The 15,000-nt window shown below is 36.4% G+C and overlaps 1 protein-coding gene across 1 annotated transcript in view; it reads left to right on the forward strand.

Annotated features, from left to right (window-relative positions):
• The window catches only part of HNRNPD (heterogeneous nuclear ribonucleoprotein D), a gene marked incomplete at its 5' end in the record, with an annotated part of 17,873 nt that continues 2,873 nt past the window's right edge, over positions 1-15,000 (forward strand). Inside the window, 5 exon segments of the mRNA XM_027773060.1 lie at positions 1-105; positions 1,987-2,043; positions 12,151-12,319; positions 12,920-13,081; positions 14,176-14,307. Coding sequence (XP_027628861.1) covers positions 1-105; positions 1,987-2,043; positions 12,151-12,319; positions 12,920-13,081; positions 14,176-14,307 — 625 coding nt within the window.

Raw genomic sequence — 15,000 nt, forward strand, 5'->3', positions numbered from 1 at the left:
CGGAGCCGGGACCGGGGGCGGAACCGCGACCGGAGGCACCGAAGGGGGCAGTGCCGAGTCAGAGGGGGCGAAGATCGACGCCAGTAAGAACGAGGAGGATGAAGGGTGAGTAAGGGGCGGCCCGGGATAGTGAAGCCCAACTAGCCCCCAACCCCCCACCGCCAGTAGGCCCGGTTCCCGCTCTCCGCCTGCCCTCCAGGACCCCGAGCGACCTCTTAGCACCGATCCCGTTCTCTACGTTGGGCTCTTCGGGGCCGTCGTTTCCTCCTTGCTCTGCCTGCTACTGCCCCCTCCCCCATCACACACGTTTCCACCTTTAGCCGTCACCATGCTGCTCCGTGGCCCGCCCTCCTTTCCTCCCTCGTCTTGGGTCTCCTCCCACCGATTTAGCCGCCAAGGATTTTTTTCCCGCCTGTCGAGGGGCATTCTCTTTTCCCGCTGTACCGTCCCTTCCATGTTTTCTAAAAGTCCTGGGCATGAAAACGCGAACAGACAAAAGCCTTTTTACCTGGATCACTGAGATTTGTGTGTTGCTTCTCCATCATCTCGAGACGACGCGATTGTTCATTAGCCTAAGCTCTGGGGACCGTGTAGGCAGGCTGTCCACCTTTTCTCCCGCGTAGGCTGCAGCCCGAACGATTTTCAGCATTTTGAGTAAGTTTCACCGTAGGGCTTGCTTTCTCCACTGTGCACCACCGCATAGCATCACGCGCCCGTAGGCCCTGTGTTTGGACTTAAGAAATCGGACCTGTCGACAAGCCCCGAGTGTCCTGCTGTCCGTTGGTTTTGGTCCGCAGGCTCATTGAGCTCCCAGTTGGCGGGGCCTGCACTTGACTTGGAGCTGCTGCTACTCCGGGGCCTGCTGGCTGCCTTTCCTCCACTCGGCTGAGTTATTCTAACCGCGCACCCTTTTCGCGCTCTCAGCTGTTGGGTTCCCCAACTTTCGTACACATTGTACTCCGACCTTCCTTTTCTGTGCAACTTAAATTACTGTTTTGTTTTTTTTTTTAAAAACACCATTCCTTACTCCGACTTAGGTGCTAAGGATCCTTTTTTGGTCTCGATTTTTCCTTCCTGTCCTCTTACCCCCTATTAAAGGAGGCCCAACCACCTTATCTTAAAATAAATCCTGTATTGTGCTCCTGGATAAATCTTTTTTTTTTTTTGCAGGTTTTTAAGTACTAACTTGCTTTCTGTAACTGGAGTAATAGTTGTATATAGTACCTAAAACTGCATTTAATACATTTAAATGCAGCATTTGGGAGGGGAATCGTATACTGGAGTTTGTAGGAGGGACTAAATCAGAGTTCTTGGTTGGTTGGTTTGATTTTAATTCCTGTTACTTACTGCTGATTTTGGATTAACGCTTCCATTCCTTTTTGTGATGGGGGTGAATGTGTGTGTGTGTGTGTGTGTGTGAATTATTTTTTTTCTACTCTAAAGGTTGTATTAGGTAAAAGTAATAAAATGTTGCTTTAACCCAGTATTATAAAACATGATTTCTTTTACTGGGAAAAAGCACAGATTGAGAGGGGTCTTTGGGGAGGGGTAGAGGCATTTTGGTATATTAGGATTTAATAATCCCAGCCCAGGCAGACCCTTGTCCGGCTGTTTTGGTGATCGTGCTGACTTTGGGGAAGTGGAGGTGGGAGGGGAAATGAATTTTTCTTAAATAAACAACTAATCTTGAATTTATAGCTAATTTGAGAAAGGAATGTGTTAAGTATTTCGAAGCTTAAGCCTTAACATTTGGATTTTTGTTTCTGAATTCTGTTCTTTGGACAGAGGCACCAGAATGATAATCCTGTAACTTGCTGTTGGGGGCAGGTTTTCTATTAGCCCTGAGTTTTTCAAATCACAAAGCAGCTGCCTTTGTTATCTACTGTTGAACTGAAGTGTAAATGAATTAAAGTTTTTAACCCTAACAGTGTCAAAAACTAAAACTAGAATTTTGATTGGTTGCTGTACCGGTTGTTAATTCCCTAGCCATTCAAACTCCTCCCCACGACACACTGAAGCAGCGACGGCACAGCGGGAAGAATGGTAAAACTTTTAAATTTTATTTCTGTATTGTAAAGATTTTCATAGTCTTAACATGCAGAGGCTGTGACTTGGTTAGTTGCCCATTGATCCCCAGGAAATTCTAGAGATTAGTGCAGTAGGCTATCTTGTACCTGGGATATAAAACCTTTTTAGGCATTGGTGTAACTTTTTGGACAAAACTGATGCCATTACATGGTATTTGGTCTGTGGTAATGCATGTAATTGCAGTTTGGCCAATTTAAGCTAATATAGTTAGTATTTTTATATCTGGGCAAGAAAAATACTATTGTAATTGCACATCTTAATTTTTTTGTTAAGTATTTTTCTTGGAATTCTTAAGTTTAATGCTAAATATGAAGACTATCTAAAATACTTAAAATGTCTTGCATGTTACACTGAAAAGTTCTTGGCAATGTGAAAAGTGTAATTCTTTAAGTAGTACTGTGTGTATAATGCAAAAATGTTTGTCTTTTGCCACCAACCATATTTGTAAATATACCTTTATTAAGAATTGGATTTGTACCATTCAGAGGTGGGCTAATGTGGCTTTCCACTACAGCTCTTACCAGATTTTTTATTTTCAGTGTGATTTGGCTGGAATGTTAATTACAGTTGGTTGACATATATTCACAATTGCATGACTTCTCTTTGGAGGCTGGTAGGTTGAGTATTGTTCTTTTTACCCTGCCTTTTCCCTCCCCTAAATGTCAAGTCTTTCTGCCTTTAGGATTATGTTTGAATTTCTCAGGGGTTTGTATCTACCACCTCTGGGCAATAGAGGGCCAGTAATCTGCAGGTAGTTGTTAAACATCCTGTGAGTTCATTTGGAATAACATTGAGTTTTACACAATTTACTTGTTACTGTATTCTCATCCACTGAAATCTGTCCAGTTTTGATGGAGATAAAATAGTCTGGAAACAATCTAAGAAAAGCAAAAAGGAAAAAATGAAAGACTGATGTCAGAGTTTGACGTGCACAGTGAAAATATTTAGATGAACATTATTCCCTCCATTTGGTGACTGGGGCCACTGGCAGTTTGATTTCACTGCTAGCTAATAGTGGCAAATTAAGATTAAACTGTAACTGCTATCCTTCATATTACATTTTTTCAGACCTTTTGGTAGTTATTCTTGATAATTTGAAATAACTAAACTTTTAGGTTTGAAGGTTGGTGTTAGAAAAATTATACTGGCTCCATTACCTAAGACTACATTACTTTGTAACCTTTTTTGGTGGCCTCTTAGGAAAAATGGACAGTTACATATTTAAGAATTAATGAACAGTTTAGGTTATGACTAGTTGTCATCCACTGAAAATAAGATTTTACTGAGGTTCATTTGAAGTCAAGTAAGTTTACACTTAAAAATAACGGAGTCCTAATTTTTAAAGTCTAATAATTAAAAGAAAAACAGCCCAATCACCCAGCCCCATTCTGTTCCAGATAATACTTACTTTTGAATGTAAAGCCTCAAGACCTTTACACTTCTCTCCCCATGTGTGCATTTGCCACCCTATTCCTTTCCGTCTCCTAGTTTGAGGAATATTGGGTTGCAGTGTGGTAATATACGGTATTTGCTCTATAATGCAGTCTGAGTGAGAAGACTTAAGTTTAACTTCTTAAACACAACTGTGCATTTCCTTTTAAAAATTAATACAAGAGTAAAGTGATTACAGTTTCATCCTATGATATTTTAAAAATCAGTTTGTTGTAGACTTTTTCTCCTTTTGCATATAAGAATGAATAGCTGTTTTTAGGAGGCATCTCTTATATTTTTAGTAAATGTTTCTGCAATTTACTGTGGAGCTTTATAGTATTCATTTCCATAGTAAATGCCTTGATCTCTCTCTAATTTTTATATCATTAACATCCCTGACTATTTAAAAGCAGTTACATTTCTCATCTTTGTTGTGTAAATGTATTTGGTTTCTGCAGAGCTATAGTTCTTTTGGAGTAGGTACTTTAAAATTACTTAGTATCTGTATACATGCCATATAGTAAGCTATCTAGGGGAGAATTCTTAAGATTTAAACATTAGTGGAAAACTAGAGTATTGAGTTAGCTTTCAGATAGTTTTTCAGGGAGGTTCATTGAGTTTCCTGCGTTGGATTGGGTAGGAAACAAAAGTAGTCCCATTTAGTTATCAGCCAAAGTACAGCAATACTTAGTCTACTACAGAACAGTAGATGTGGTAGAATAACCATTACTGTATAGCCCCAGTGTGGTTATTCCCATTTGGGATTTTGGGAATTTTGCATAGGTTGTTTCCTATCTAATTTTAGAACAAGATGCTCACATATGAATTAAATACTTAAGATTATAATCTATGTCCTAGTGCTTCTGGGACAATCAGTGTTGTTTGCTTTGTAAAACAATTTTGGAGCAGTTTCATGCCAAGTAAGTCAGTTTACTGTAAACAGTGCCATTGAGACTGAGCAGTTGGCATTGTTTGGACTTCTGAGAAGTTTCCTGGGTTAAAATTTACCACAAATCTTGAGATAATGAACATTTAAGGGAGAAGTATTAATTTTAAATTCTTTAACTGTTACAAAACATACTTAAAAACCACCTGGTCTTTTAAGTTTGGAGTTGGAGAATGTCATTGAAATGATTGTTAAGATGAACATACTTGCCTTAAACCTGGTTTTTGTTTCCCTTCAAGCTATGTGACTCGTTCTATAAACTTAGTTTATATATTTGAGATTCTCTCATCTGCAAGGCTGCCCTAATACAAGAACATTTTAAGTTTATTATTTTGGCATGTGGCTTATAGCAGATGAAGGATGATTAAATTTAGCTTTCAAGTGATGATACTCGCCGTGCTTGAAAGCATTTACAAAGAACTAGAATGATAACTTTTCCCCATTCCACTTTAGTTTGTGCATTTCAAGTATACAGATTCACAAATGGAGTGAAACATAACTGTTAGTCCAAGTTTGATTTCACTAGTTCTGCTTCAACGTTTTAGTAGATAGGGCAGTGAACTGGATGCTGGAAGCGTGGGATCTCTTTCTGTTACTTCACTTCCAACAGTGTGGTCTCAGGTAATATGTTTGTTACTTGGTTTGCTGATGTATGTGTTGGAAAAGATGTTCACAACAGGAAGATTGACTACATAGCCTGCTTTCATAGCTTGTTTGTATGTAGCCTGTGCCCTAATAGTTGATACTGCCAGTGATTTACTCCTGTGGAGTAGAGGTAAGCATGTTTTAGTTTCTGGAGTATTATGTTATATGTTAGAGCTAGGAATTGAAAGCATTTGGGGGTGGGGTGGGAAGACAGACTTACTAAAAAGCAGAGATTGGCCATTAATCAAGGTGATAGTTGTATGAGTTATATCCTGTAAACTCCTGCTTATCTAGATTTCAAACCACTGAAAAACCCAGTTAGGAAATCCAACTGCTCTTCCCCCTTTTAGTCTTGTGAGGTGAATGAAACCATCACCAAATATACTCAAAAGGCAACCAACAGTGTCATGGAATGAATCTCCTACAAATTTTTCCTTATACTGTTGAAAAGTGATGTGATTTTAACGTATTGAAAGATCCCAAAAGTTCAAGAAAGGTAAAAATAATTTTCTGATTTTTGTAGCTTTGATAACCTAAATTGCTTTCCAATGAAAAATCTTTGTGGAATTGTTGAGATGTAGTAATCTCAGTTAACCAGACCCTTAAACCTCTAAGTTAAGGAGACTCCATTCCTTAACCTCTAGGTAAATGGGAGTTTACTATATAAGGCTGATGGATTAAAAAGTAAAAATACAAGATGTCATTGCTTCTTTGTAATAAAATCACAAGGAAAACTTGGGCTAAGCATTTACAGTTTATTTTTAAAACTCACGTTTAACTTAGTTATCTTTTTTTTAAGTCAGGTTCATGTAACGCATGAAGTAATGCCATTTAATAATGGAGGAATTAATTTTGGCTTTGAGAATGTTCGATCTAGTATAGTCTTGATTAAAAATAGGATTTCTTTTTGGGACCAGCAGTTGGCATAATGGCTATGTCGCTGGACTCCCACGTAGTTGACCTTGGTTCAAGTCCTGCATCCGGTGGCTTAAACTCACACTGGGCGCATGTGCATGTGTGTGCCCAGAAGGGATTGTGGCATGGCCATCCCCCCTGGGGGGTGATTTCTCACTTCCTGTCTCTCTGGCGAGCGCATGCGCCTTATAGCAAAAACCTCTAAAAAGAAAAGAAAAACAAAATCAGGGATAAAAGTAGGATTTCTTTTCACACTTAACCTTGAAAATGACATCTTAGTATATATGGAAAACAGAGGGAGGAATACCTGTTTTTTAATAATATGGAAGTAATATAGAATTGAGATTATGTGTTTTGTGGGGAGAGTTTGTTTACTGGCAAACCTTAATGTATTACTAGTTTTAAATAGTTAAGATATTTTTGTGTATTACATACCAAAAGAGATTAAAAAGACTGATTATTTTTGGCTTGTTAAAAATTTGACAAGATATTTCCAAGGGTAAATTCTAAAATCAGTACCCTACTACATGACTTTAGCTAGTTGCAAAGTAAACCCCCCCCACATGTTGTAAATAGTGACAACTTTAAAAGAATTTTAGAATTTTGGGACCAGCGGATAGAGTAATTGTTACTTTATTGGACTCTCTCATAGTCGACCACGGTTTAAAGTCCTGGACCTGGTGGCTTAAAACTCACACCATGTGTGAGTGAGTGTGTGTGTATGTGTGCACGCACCCAAAATCTCAAGAGGAGAATGGAGGAAGGAATTGTGGCGTGGCCATCCCCACTGTGGGGTGATATCTTGCTTTCTGTCTCTCTCACAAGTGCACGCACCCTATAGTAAAAAAATCTCTTAAAAAGTTTTAAATAAATCTAGAATTTCTAAATACAGATGCTCATATCTTCTGTGCTGGTGAGATCTCATTATAGTTTGTCATTTTAGGATTTTAAAATAAATACAGTGATAAAATGTAAGAAAAATTATTTAAATAAGGATTGGTGTTGTGCTTGAGTAACACTAAAAAGTGACAGGGTTTGGCCAGTTATGTTATATACCTGAAAATTAGAATACCAGGTTGATATTGTGTTACTTTTTTTTTAAACTGTCAGAACTTGTTATGAAGCCACACATGTAAGATCTTGAGTGTTAGCAAATATTTTAAAATTATGGAATACTTTTTCTTCTGTTTCAAAATTGGAGGAAGTGTAATGGTGTTTATCATTTTACTGTGAATAAGGTATTTCACAGTAAAGACTAGTTTGGGAAAGATGTTGACTATAGTGACCGTAATAGAAGTTTATTGATGGGGAAAAACAAGATTACTGAATCAGAAACATTTTCCACCAGCGAGTGCTGCCCCATGTGTATTGTCTTTTATATTTTAAATTATTCTTCATTAAAAATACTGGCATGTATGTAGAGTACAGATAAATCATCAAGATGGTTTGGGAATCTACATTTAAAGGGTCTTAAATGAAAGATGACCCAATTTCCAGTCTATTTTCCATATGGGAGAAAGAAAATAGAAAAATATCTGGGTTAAGTCTATAGCATTGAAAATATTTTTTAGTATCTGCATAAAAATTGTGACCTTTTCCTCTTAATTTTGGAAAGAATCAGTTTAAACAAAAAATTAAGTAATCAAGTATATGGGGACCAGCAGTTGGTGTAATGGCAGCTGTTGGACTCCCATGTAGTCAACTGCAGTTTGAGTCCCAGACCCAGTGGCTTAAAAACTCATGCTGGGTGCATGTGCATGCATGCTCAAGATCCTGAGAAGAGAGTGGAGAAGGGATTGCTGCCTGGCCATCCATCCCCCCTGGGAAGTGATTTCTTTCTTTCTGTCCCTCTGTCTTTCTAGTGAGCGCACTAGCAAAAACCTTTCCAAAAGTAAAAATAATCAAGTACATGAAAAGTTGCTTTATGACCTGTTTATATTGTGTTATACCCCTTTGAAGTAATAACTTATAACTTATTTTTAATTGAGCACTCAGGATACACCAGACTATGCCCTTAAAGTGTGTTAGTTGGTTTAATCCTCAGTGCAGTTAGCTGAGGGGTAGTAGGCTTTTTTAACAGATTTAAAAACAATCTTTGATTTCATGTTTTTTTCTTGCTTAGGGTTATGTAGTTAGCAACAAGACTAGGATTTAAATCTAGGCAGTGTGGTATAATGCCTCTTAACTTATTTGCACTAAAAAGTGATTAAAATACTGGTGAAATAGCCTAGATTTTTGAGTGACACTGCATAGCATTTGAATAGTTATACACACTGGGTTATATGACTTTATGCTCGTCATTAATTTTATAATTTGTTGTACTATCAAGGTCTTTGAAAGCAGAGATGTCTGTTGTTGGGTAGGTGTTTTAAATTGAATACAGTATTGCCCTTGGAATGCTGAATACTTTGCTCATAACTAGGATTAAGAAATTAACTTTTGTTAATAAAATACTGTGGATGAAATCCTATATTTTCATTGAGAGTATTAATTGGCAACTTTAAACTTGCAGCAAATTGGGGGCCAAGTTTGCTACTACTTGGGAAAGTTCATACTTTTAACTTGGCTGCTTAGTATTTTTCTGAAGTTCTGTCTGCTTCGTAGGAAATTGTTTGCATCTCTGCAGAAGTGACAGTAACATGAAAAATAATCTTTATATTCAAATCTTGTGCTTTTAATAAAAGCAAGATGCAATTATCTACAATGTAATTTAAATTGGTATTATGCCATCAAGATTTGAGAGGCAGTATTTGCCAAAAATCTAGAGGCTAAAATAAGTGCCCATTTATTCATAATTAGGATAAACAGACCTTTTCCCACTGTATTATACAGCTACAGCTTACTGTGCCTACTAGATAAAGTTGGAGTGGATTTAATATATTCTTTCCAGTAAAGGGAATGGGTTTGGTACAGTTCGTTTGTTGTAGTATATTAACCGGTTGGGTTATTTGTTTAGTAACCTTTCTTAAACTAGAGCATAAGAAAAGGCTGGAGAGCTTCTGGGCTGTCAGTAAAATAAAATTGTTTTAAAGAGCCATTTAGGCTGTTGTTGCTGAGACTTTACACAAAATATGAAAAATCTGAGACCTGGCTACTTATCCTACAAAATGGAATTTTAGACTGGCAGTTGGGGGTTAATCTGGCAAATGTGAAAAATAGAACTTGTTAAAAGAGCTGAGAAATGAAAAGCATTTGGTGTATTGATAATAAATAAGCTGATTTCAGAAGACCTTAAGGGGTCTACAGTAGTATAATGTATTAATAATGATGGACCCATAGTGTGAAATTATGATTACTGTATCTGACAAAAGTGTGTGTGTTATGCTGTAGAAAAAAATTATTACAGATAGTTGAAGGTTACACAGTGAGGAGAGATTTTTTTTAAAGAGTTATTTAAGTATTAATTTATTAATTTATTTTAATTTTGACCAAAGAGAGAGATAGAGAAAGTGAGAAAGCAAGCCACCAGGTCCGGGACTCGAACCATGGTTGGCCATGAGGGAGTGTCCAGCACCTTAACCACCACACCATCTGCTGGTGCCAACACAATGGGGAGAATTTAAGGAATGCAGGCAGTGCCTTAAGAAAGGTGGACTGTTTGGCTCCTCATTCTCTAAAAAGTGCTGGATAATTGAAGTTTTAAAAATCATGTATTTCACTCCTAAGTTTTTGAGAACAAGTAAAATCATTGTACAGAATGTGTAACAGTTACAGTTGACCAAAATACTTTATATCCTGGATAAATGAAATTTGATTGTCAGTGGAATTATGGCATCTTCAGGTGAATCCTTTTAGTTCTAAGGTAGGCACATTGAACCACTTCTTTAGACTGTCATAGAGGTGGAGAGTTTCTTTAGAGAGCACTTTCACAAGGCTTATTGATGAATTGCTATGCTTCATCCAATAATTAAACAAATTAACTTTCAATCCTAAAAGCATCTGGGGCTTGTGTATAATAATAGAACATGCCTCATTCTTTGTTTTACAATTTTATTTCTTTGTACTTATTTTTTCTTAATTTTAAGTTAAGAACACTTTCCTAGTATAAATCTTGCTTTGGTTAAATAAAATAAAAAATAGTTGTCTCAATATTTGATGAAATGACCAGATAGAATTTTCTTGCCTTTCAACTTTAATCTTTAAAAATAAGTCTTTTTGCACTATTCATGGCGAAATAATTTCAAACTTTGTTCAGTTATTGATGGGAAATTTCTGTAGTAATCACAGAAATGGTAATTTAATAATTAAATATCTACTTAATTGAAGTTCCTGTTTTAGTACTTGTCATGGATATTTGAGCAAGAGGTCATTGTTTTATAGTCAGTTTTTTCTTGTCTTTAAAAAGTTAGTGTCCTGGGACCAGTGGTTAGCGTAATGGCTATGTCGCTGGATTCCCACATAGTCGGCCGTGGTTCAAGTCCTGGCGACTTAAACTCTTGCCGGGTGCGTGTGCGTGCGTGCTCAAGATCCTGAGAGGAGAATGGAGGAGAAGGGATTGTGGCGTGGCCATCCCCGCTGGGGGGTGATTTCTCGCTTTCTGTCTGTCTCTGTCTTTCTGGTGAGCGCACGTGCCCTATACCAAAAACCTCTTCAAAGAAAAAAAAAAAGTTAGTGTCCTCACCTTGACAAGGTAAATATTGATAATGCATTTTTATGAGGAAAATACTTTGGACATTTAGGCTAAAAATATTTTACAGAAAACTAAGGATTGTATTAATTCGAATTAAATAAAGTGTCTATTATAGAGAAAATATTTTAATATTTTCCATGTATTTGGTAATAAGTAAACGTTTAAAATACCTACACAGCATTCTTGAGTTTTTTGTTACGTTTATTTGATTATGAAATATCAAGAGGGTAATGTTACTTCATACATGGAGATTTTATTTGAGAAAGTCCTCAAAATTAAGCATATAAATGGCCCACTCTTAGAACATACAAGTTGAAAGCCTAATCTGAGATCAGGAGCACAGTATAGGCATAAACTAAGACTTCTTTTGCAGTAAAGTTAGCTATGCTGTTAGAAATAAAATTTAAGTCTGTGGTAAAATAGTTAAGATCAGTAACACCTCAGTTAATCAGGCGTCCTTGAGAAGTAAGGCCCTACCTAATTCAAGAAACAATGGGCCTTAGTGACAATAATACTAGAAGCCTACAAATGGAGGTGTTTTCTAATGAAAGGCCTGCTTTAATTTTTTTCTGGAGCTGGAAGTTATACATTCCCATCCTCACCATCACCTGCCCTCCAGTTATAAAAATGAGAACATGTTGAGCAAGCATGATTTTATTCCTGTGGTTAAAATTTTAACCCTCACATAACAAATTCTGACAGTTTATCCATAAAATAAAACTCTCAGTCCTATTTAAAGAGTAGGTGGTACAGGTTAGGCCCCCCATTTTTGGCAAAGGGAACAGATATAAAAGATCATAGAGTTACCAGAAAGTCACTTTTAGATTTTAAAATCGTAGATGCTTTATATTGCTGGTTAACTGAGGTTCTACTGTAAATAATCATCTATGTCAGTGGATTGTGCTTCAATGGATAATTCTTTTCACTTAATTACATGATTTTTGGCTTTTCAAGAACTCTTAGCACATCAGAAAAGTTGGTTCACAACTTAATTGTGAGACTTAGATTTTTTCATCTTATGTGCAAAGAGTTTTGTTAATGAAAGAATTGTTGAAAATCAAAAAAGGAGCTTCAGCATAGTTGATGCTGGTTGCTGGGTCAGTGGAGACTGCATATAGTCTTTTGACAAGTTTCCTGAAGATTTGGAAGCCAAACTTGAAGCTAAGAGTCTTTCTTTGTTAATATTTAGCTCATAATTTAAAAAATGTAATATATATTATTTTTACTTGGGGTTTATATTTATCTCTTTAGCAAGTCAAAAGATAATTGCTGCTTTGCTTGTAACTTTATAAAAATACAGTAGCAGCAGTGAGAAGTTAAATTTTCTGGAATGTTTTTGGTGTGTGCTCATGTAGTAAAAATGACGTTTTAATATATACTGCCCAGTAAACTGGTGCAGTTTTGGGAAAGATGTGTTTCTGATTTAGATAATATGTAAGGTAAAGTTTATTTTTTAATTTTTTTAGCATTTTAATACTGCCTTTTGTCTTTACAGGAAAATGTTTATAGGAGGCCTTAGCTGGGACACTACAAAGAAAGATCTGAAGGACTACTTTTCCAAATTTGGTGAAGTTGTAGACTGCACTCTGAAGTTAGATCCTATCACAGGGCGATCAAGGGGTTTTGGCTTTGTGCTATTTAAAGAGTCGGAGAGTGTAGATAAGGTAGTGTGTTATGTGTTCTGAATAGTTAATACAAAATATTAAAATATGGATAGTTTGATAACAGTAAATTTGATTATTATTTGTTGTTCTATTGTTAGTATGTAGGAAAGAAGAAGTACAAGTTTCTGATAAAAAGGGACAGGCAGATTCAGGAATTGTTTCCTGAGTGCTTTCTGTATGCCAGGATCTAGCTACTAAATTAAAGTTAAAATATACTGATGCTGTGACAGGTTCACAGAAATAACACATTTTGAAATTTTGTTAGGCAAGCAGCATCTTTACCGAATCTTTCCTTGGTCTTTGGCCAAGGGGAAATGACAGCCTTGTTCATTCATGCTACTGGCTGTTGAAAGTTCTGGTTTTCTGCAGTAGTAACTGGCTACATTTATGTGGCCTTCCCTAATTTTAATTGAACTTGAAAATTCTAATTACTCATATATGTTAGCAGATATAATACCACATGACTTGATAATTTAATCTTGAGCCAGTCAACATATGACTGGCATTAGCTTTGTTTAGCATAATTTTTTTTTAAGTAAGTATTTTTTGAACTTCAGTGAAAATATACATTCTTAAAATTAAAAACTTCAATTCCCTTAGGTCATGGATCAGAAAGAACATAAATTGAATGGGAAGGTGATTGATCCTAAAAGGGCCAAAGCCATGAAAACAAAAGAGCCGGTTAAAAAAATTTTTGTTGGTGGCCTTTCTCCAGACACACCTGAAGAGAAAATAAGGGAGTACTTTGGTGGTTTTGGTGAGGTATGTTATAAATGTCCTGATCCAGTTTATGTCAAAGTTTGTGAAAGAGATTATCACATAAAGTGGACTCAAGTCACTTTTTTTCTCCCAAAGTTATCAAAGTTTTTAAAAATTGGCAGATTCTGTAATTTGTTTAAAGAAAGGATAATGTAAATAGATCTTTGAAGGTTAGATGATTACATTTTCTCATTTATTGAGCATCTATTGGATACACAAAGGCGAAATGGACAAGCGTTCTTATCCAGAGGAGTTTATCAGTTTAGAAGAAACAAAAATACAATACAAAGGGAAAATCCAGATTTGGGTTACTTGAAATAGAGGAGGAAATTTTTGTTGAGAATAGGGAAGGAATACATTAAGAATAGGGTGTAATGCCTTAACAGTTTAAACACAGGTATAAGTGAAAATTTAATATTAGAGACTAAATGTATACTCACTAGTGAAATAGAGGTTCCTTTTCTGAATGCATGATTTAGAGCTAAACTGAGAAATTTGTGGCTTTGGGCCCCAGATATAACCTGTAGATAGCTTTGTTTGACTCAGAATGTTTTATTGTTAGTAGTGAGGAATTGAGATACTGCCTTCAAATCTGGGTATGTAGATTTTCTTAAATATTTGCAAGAAGAAACCACATTGGAACCATCACTGGTGCCTTCCTTCCGTGGCAGTCAACATTGAAGACTGAGTAGAAGCTTCCACCTCAAGTTGGGCATAGGTTCTCAAGTTTGCAGTAGTTCTCACAAAGCTACTCCTAATGCTGACATTTTTATCTGATTTTCTTAGAAAAGTGACTTTTTTTCCATTTGTGGACATTTGAGTTTGTGACCACAAGTGATGGTAGCAAATGTCAGTACCCCGTGAAGCTTGACTTTTTTTTTTTTTTTAAGTAGGTAGATGGGAAGAGTTTTTAGGTGAAGTATATATTCTAATTTGAAAAATCCCTTTAAAAGATTAGAATACACAGGATGACATAGAATAGAGCTTGAAGGACAAAATATGTTTTCTTGATGTGTCCCCCTCCCCCAACTAAACTTCTGCTCTTAATTTCAGTAAGATACAGACTAGGATATTAAAATTTGTTTTTGTGATACCAGGTGGAATCCATAGAGCTCCCCATGGACAACAAGACCAATAAGAGGCGTGGGTTCTGCTTTATTACTTTTAAGGAAGAAGAGCCAGTGAAGAAGATAATGGAAAAGAAATACCACAATGTTGGTCTTAGTAAAGTAAGTTAAGTATCCATTTGCTTGTAGAGAAAACTAGCTGTTGTAGAGTCTGATCATCTAGCGTCTGTAATGGCTTTAGTTTGCATGCTTCTGCTTTAAAAACATCTCAATGTTGTCATATTTATCTGTCATTGATGGATCTTTTATTGAGCAGAAAGTTTTTTTGTTTGTTTGTTTTTTTAAGAGGTTTTTGTCTCAGGGTTCATGCACTTGCCAGAGAGAGAGAGATAGGTAGAGGGAAAGTAAGAAATCACCTCTGGGGGAATGGCCTTGCTGCCGTCCCTTCTCATTCTCCTTTCAGGATCTTGGGTGTGCATAGGCATGCACCCAGTGTGATTTTTAAGCCACCAGGACTGGGACTTGAACTGTGGTCAGTTATGTGGAAGTCCAGTGATATAACCGCTACACCATGTGCTGGTTCCACACATTTGTTATTTTAAGTGGATTTTTTGTCTAGCCTTTTACTGAACATTTTTTAGGATCTAACAAATAGAATGAAGTGTATCATAGCTCTAGGAAATAAATCTTTGATGTTCCAGAAGCGATTATCTAAGACCTAACTGTTGATTTAATTGATAAATGGATTTTAAGAAAGTATCAAATTAGCCAATTATGTAATATTAATAGAATTGGCTAGTCTGATGATTAAACTTGTTAAGAACCTTTATTTTTGTGAGTCAGCATAACAACATA

This window comes from Tupaia chinensis, unplaced genomic scaffold, assembly GCF_000334495.1.
Source record: "Tupaia chinensis unplaced genomic scaffold, TupChi_1.0 Scaffold000318_1, whole genome shotgun sequence".
Taxonomy (NCBI): domain Eukaryota; kingdom Metazoa; phylum Chordata; class Mammalia; order Scandentia; family Tupaiidae; genus Tupaia; species Tupaia belangeri.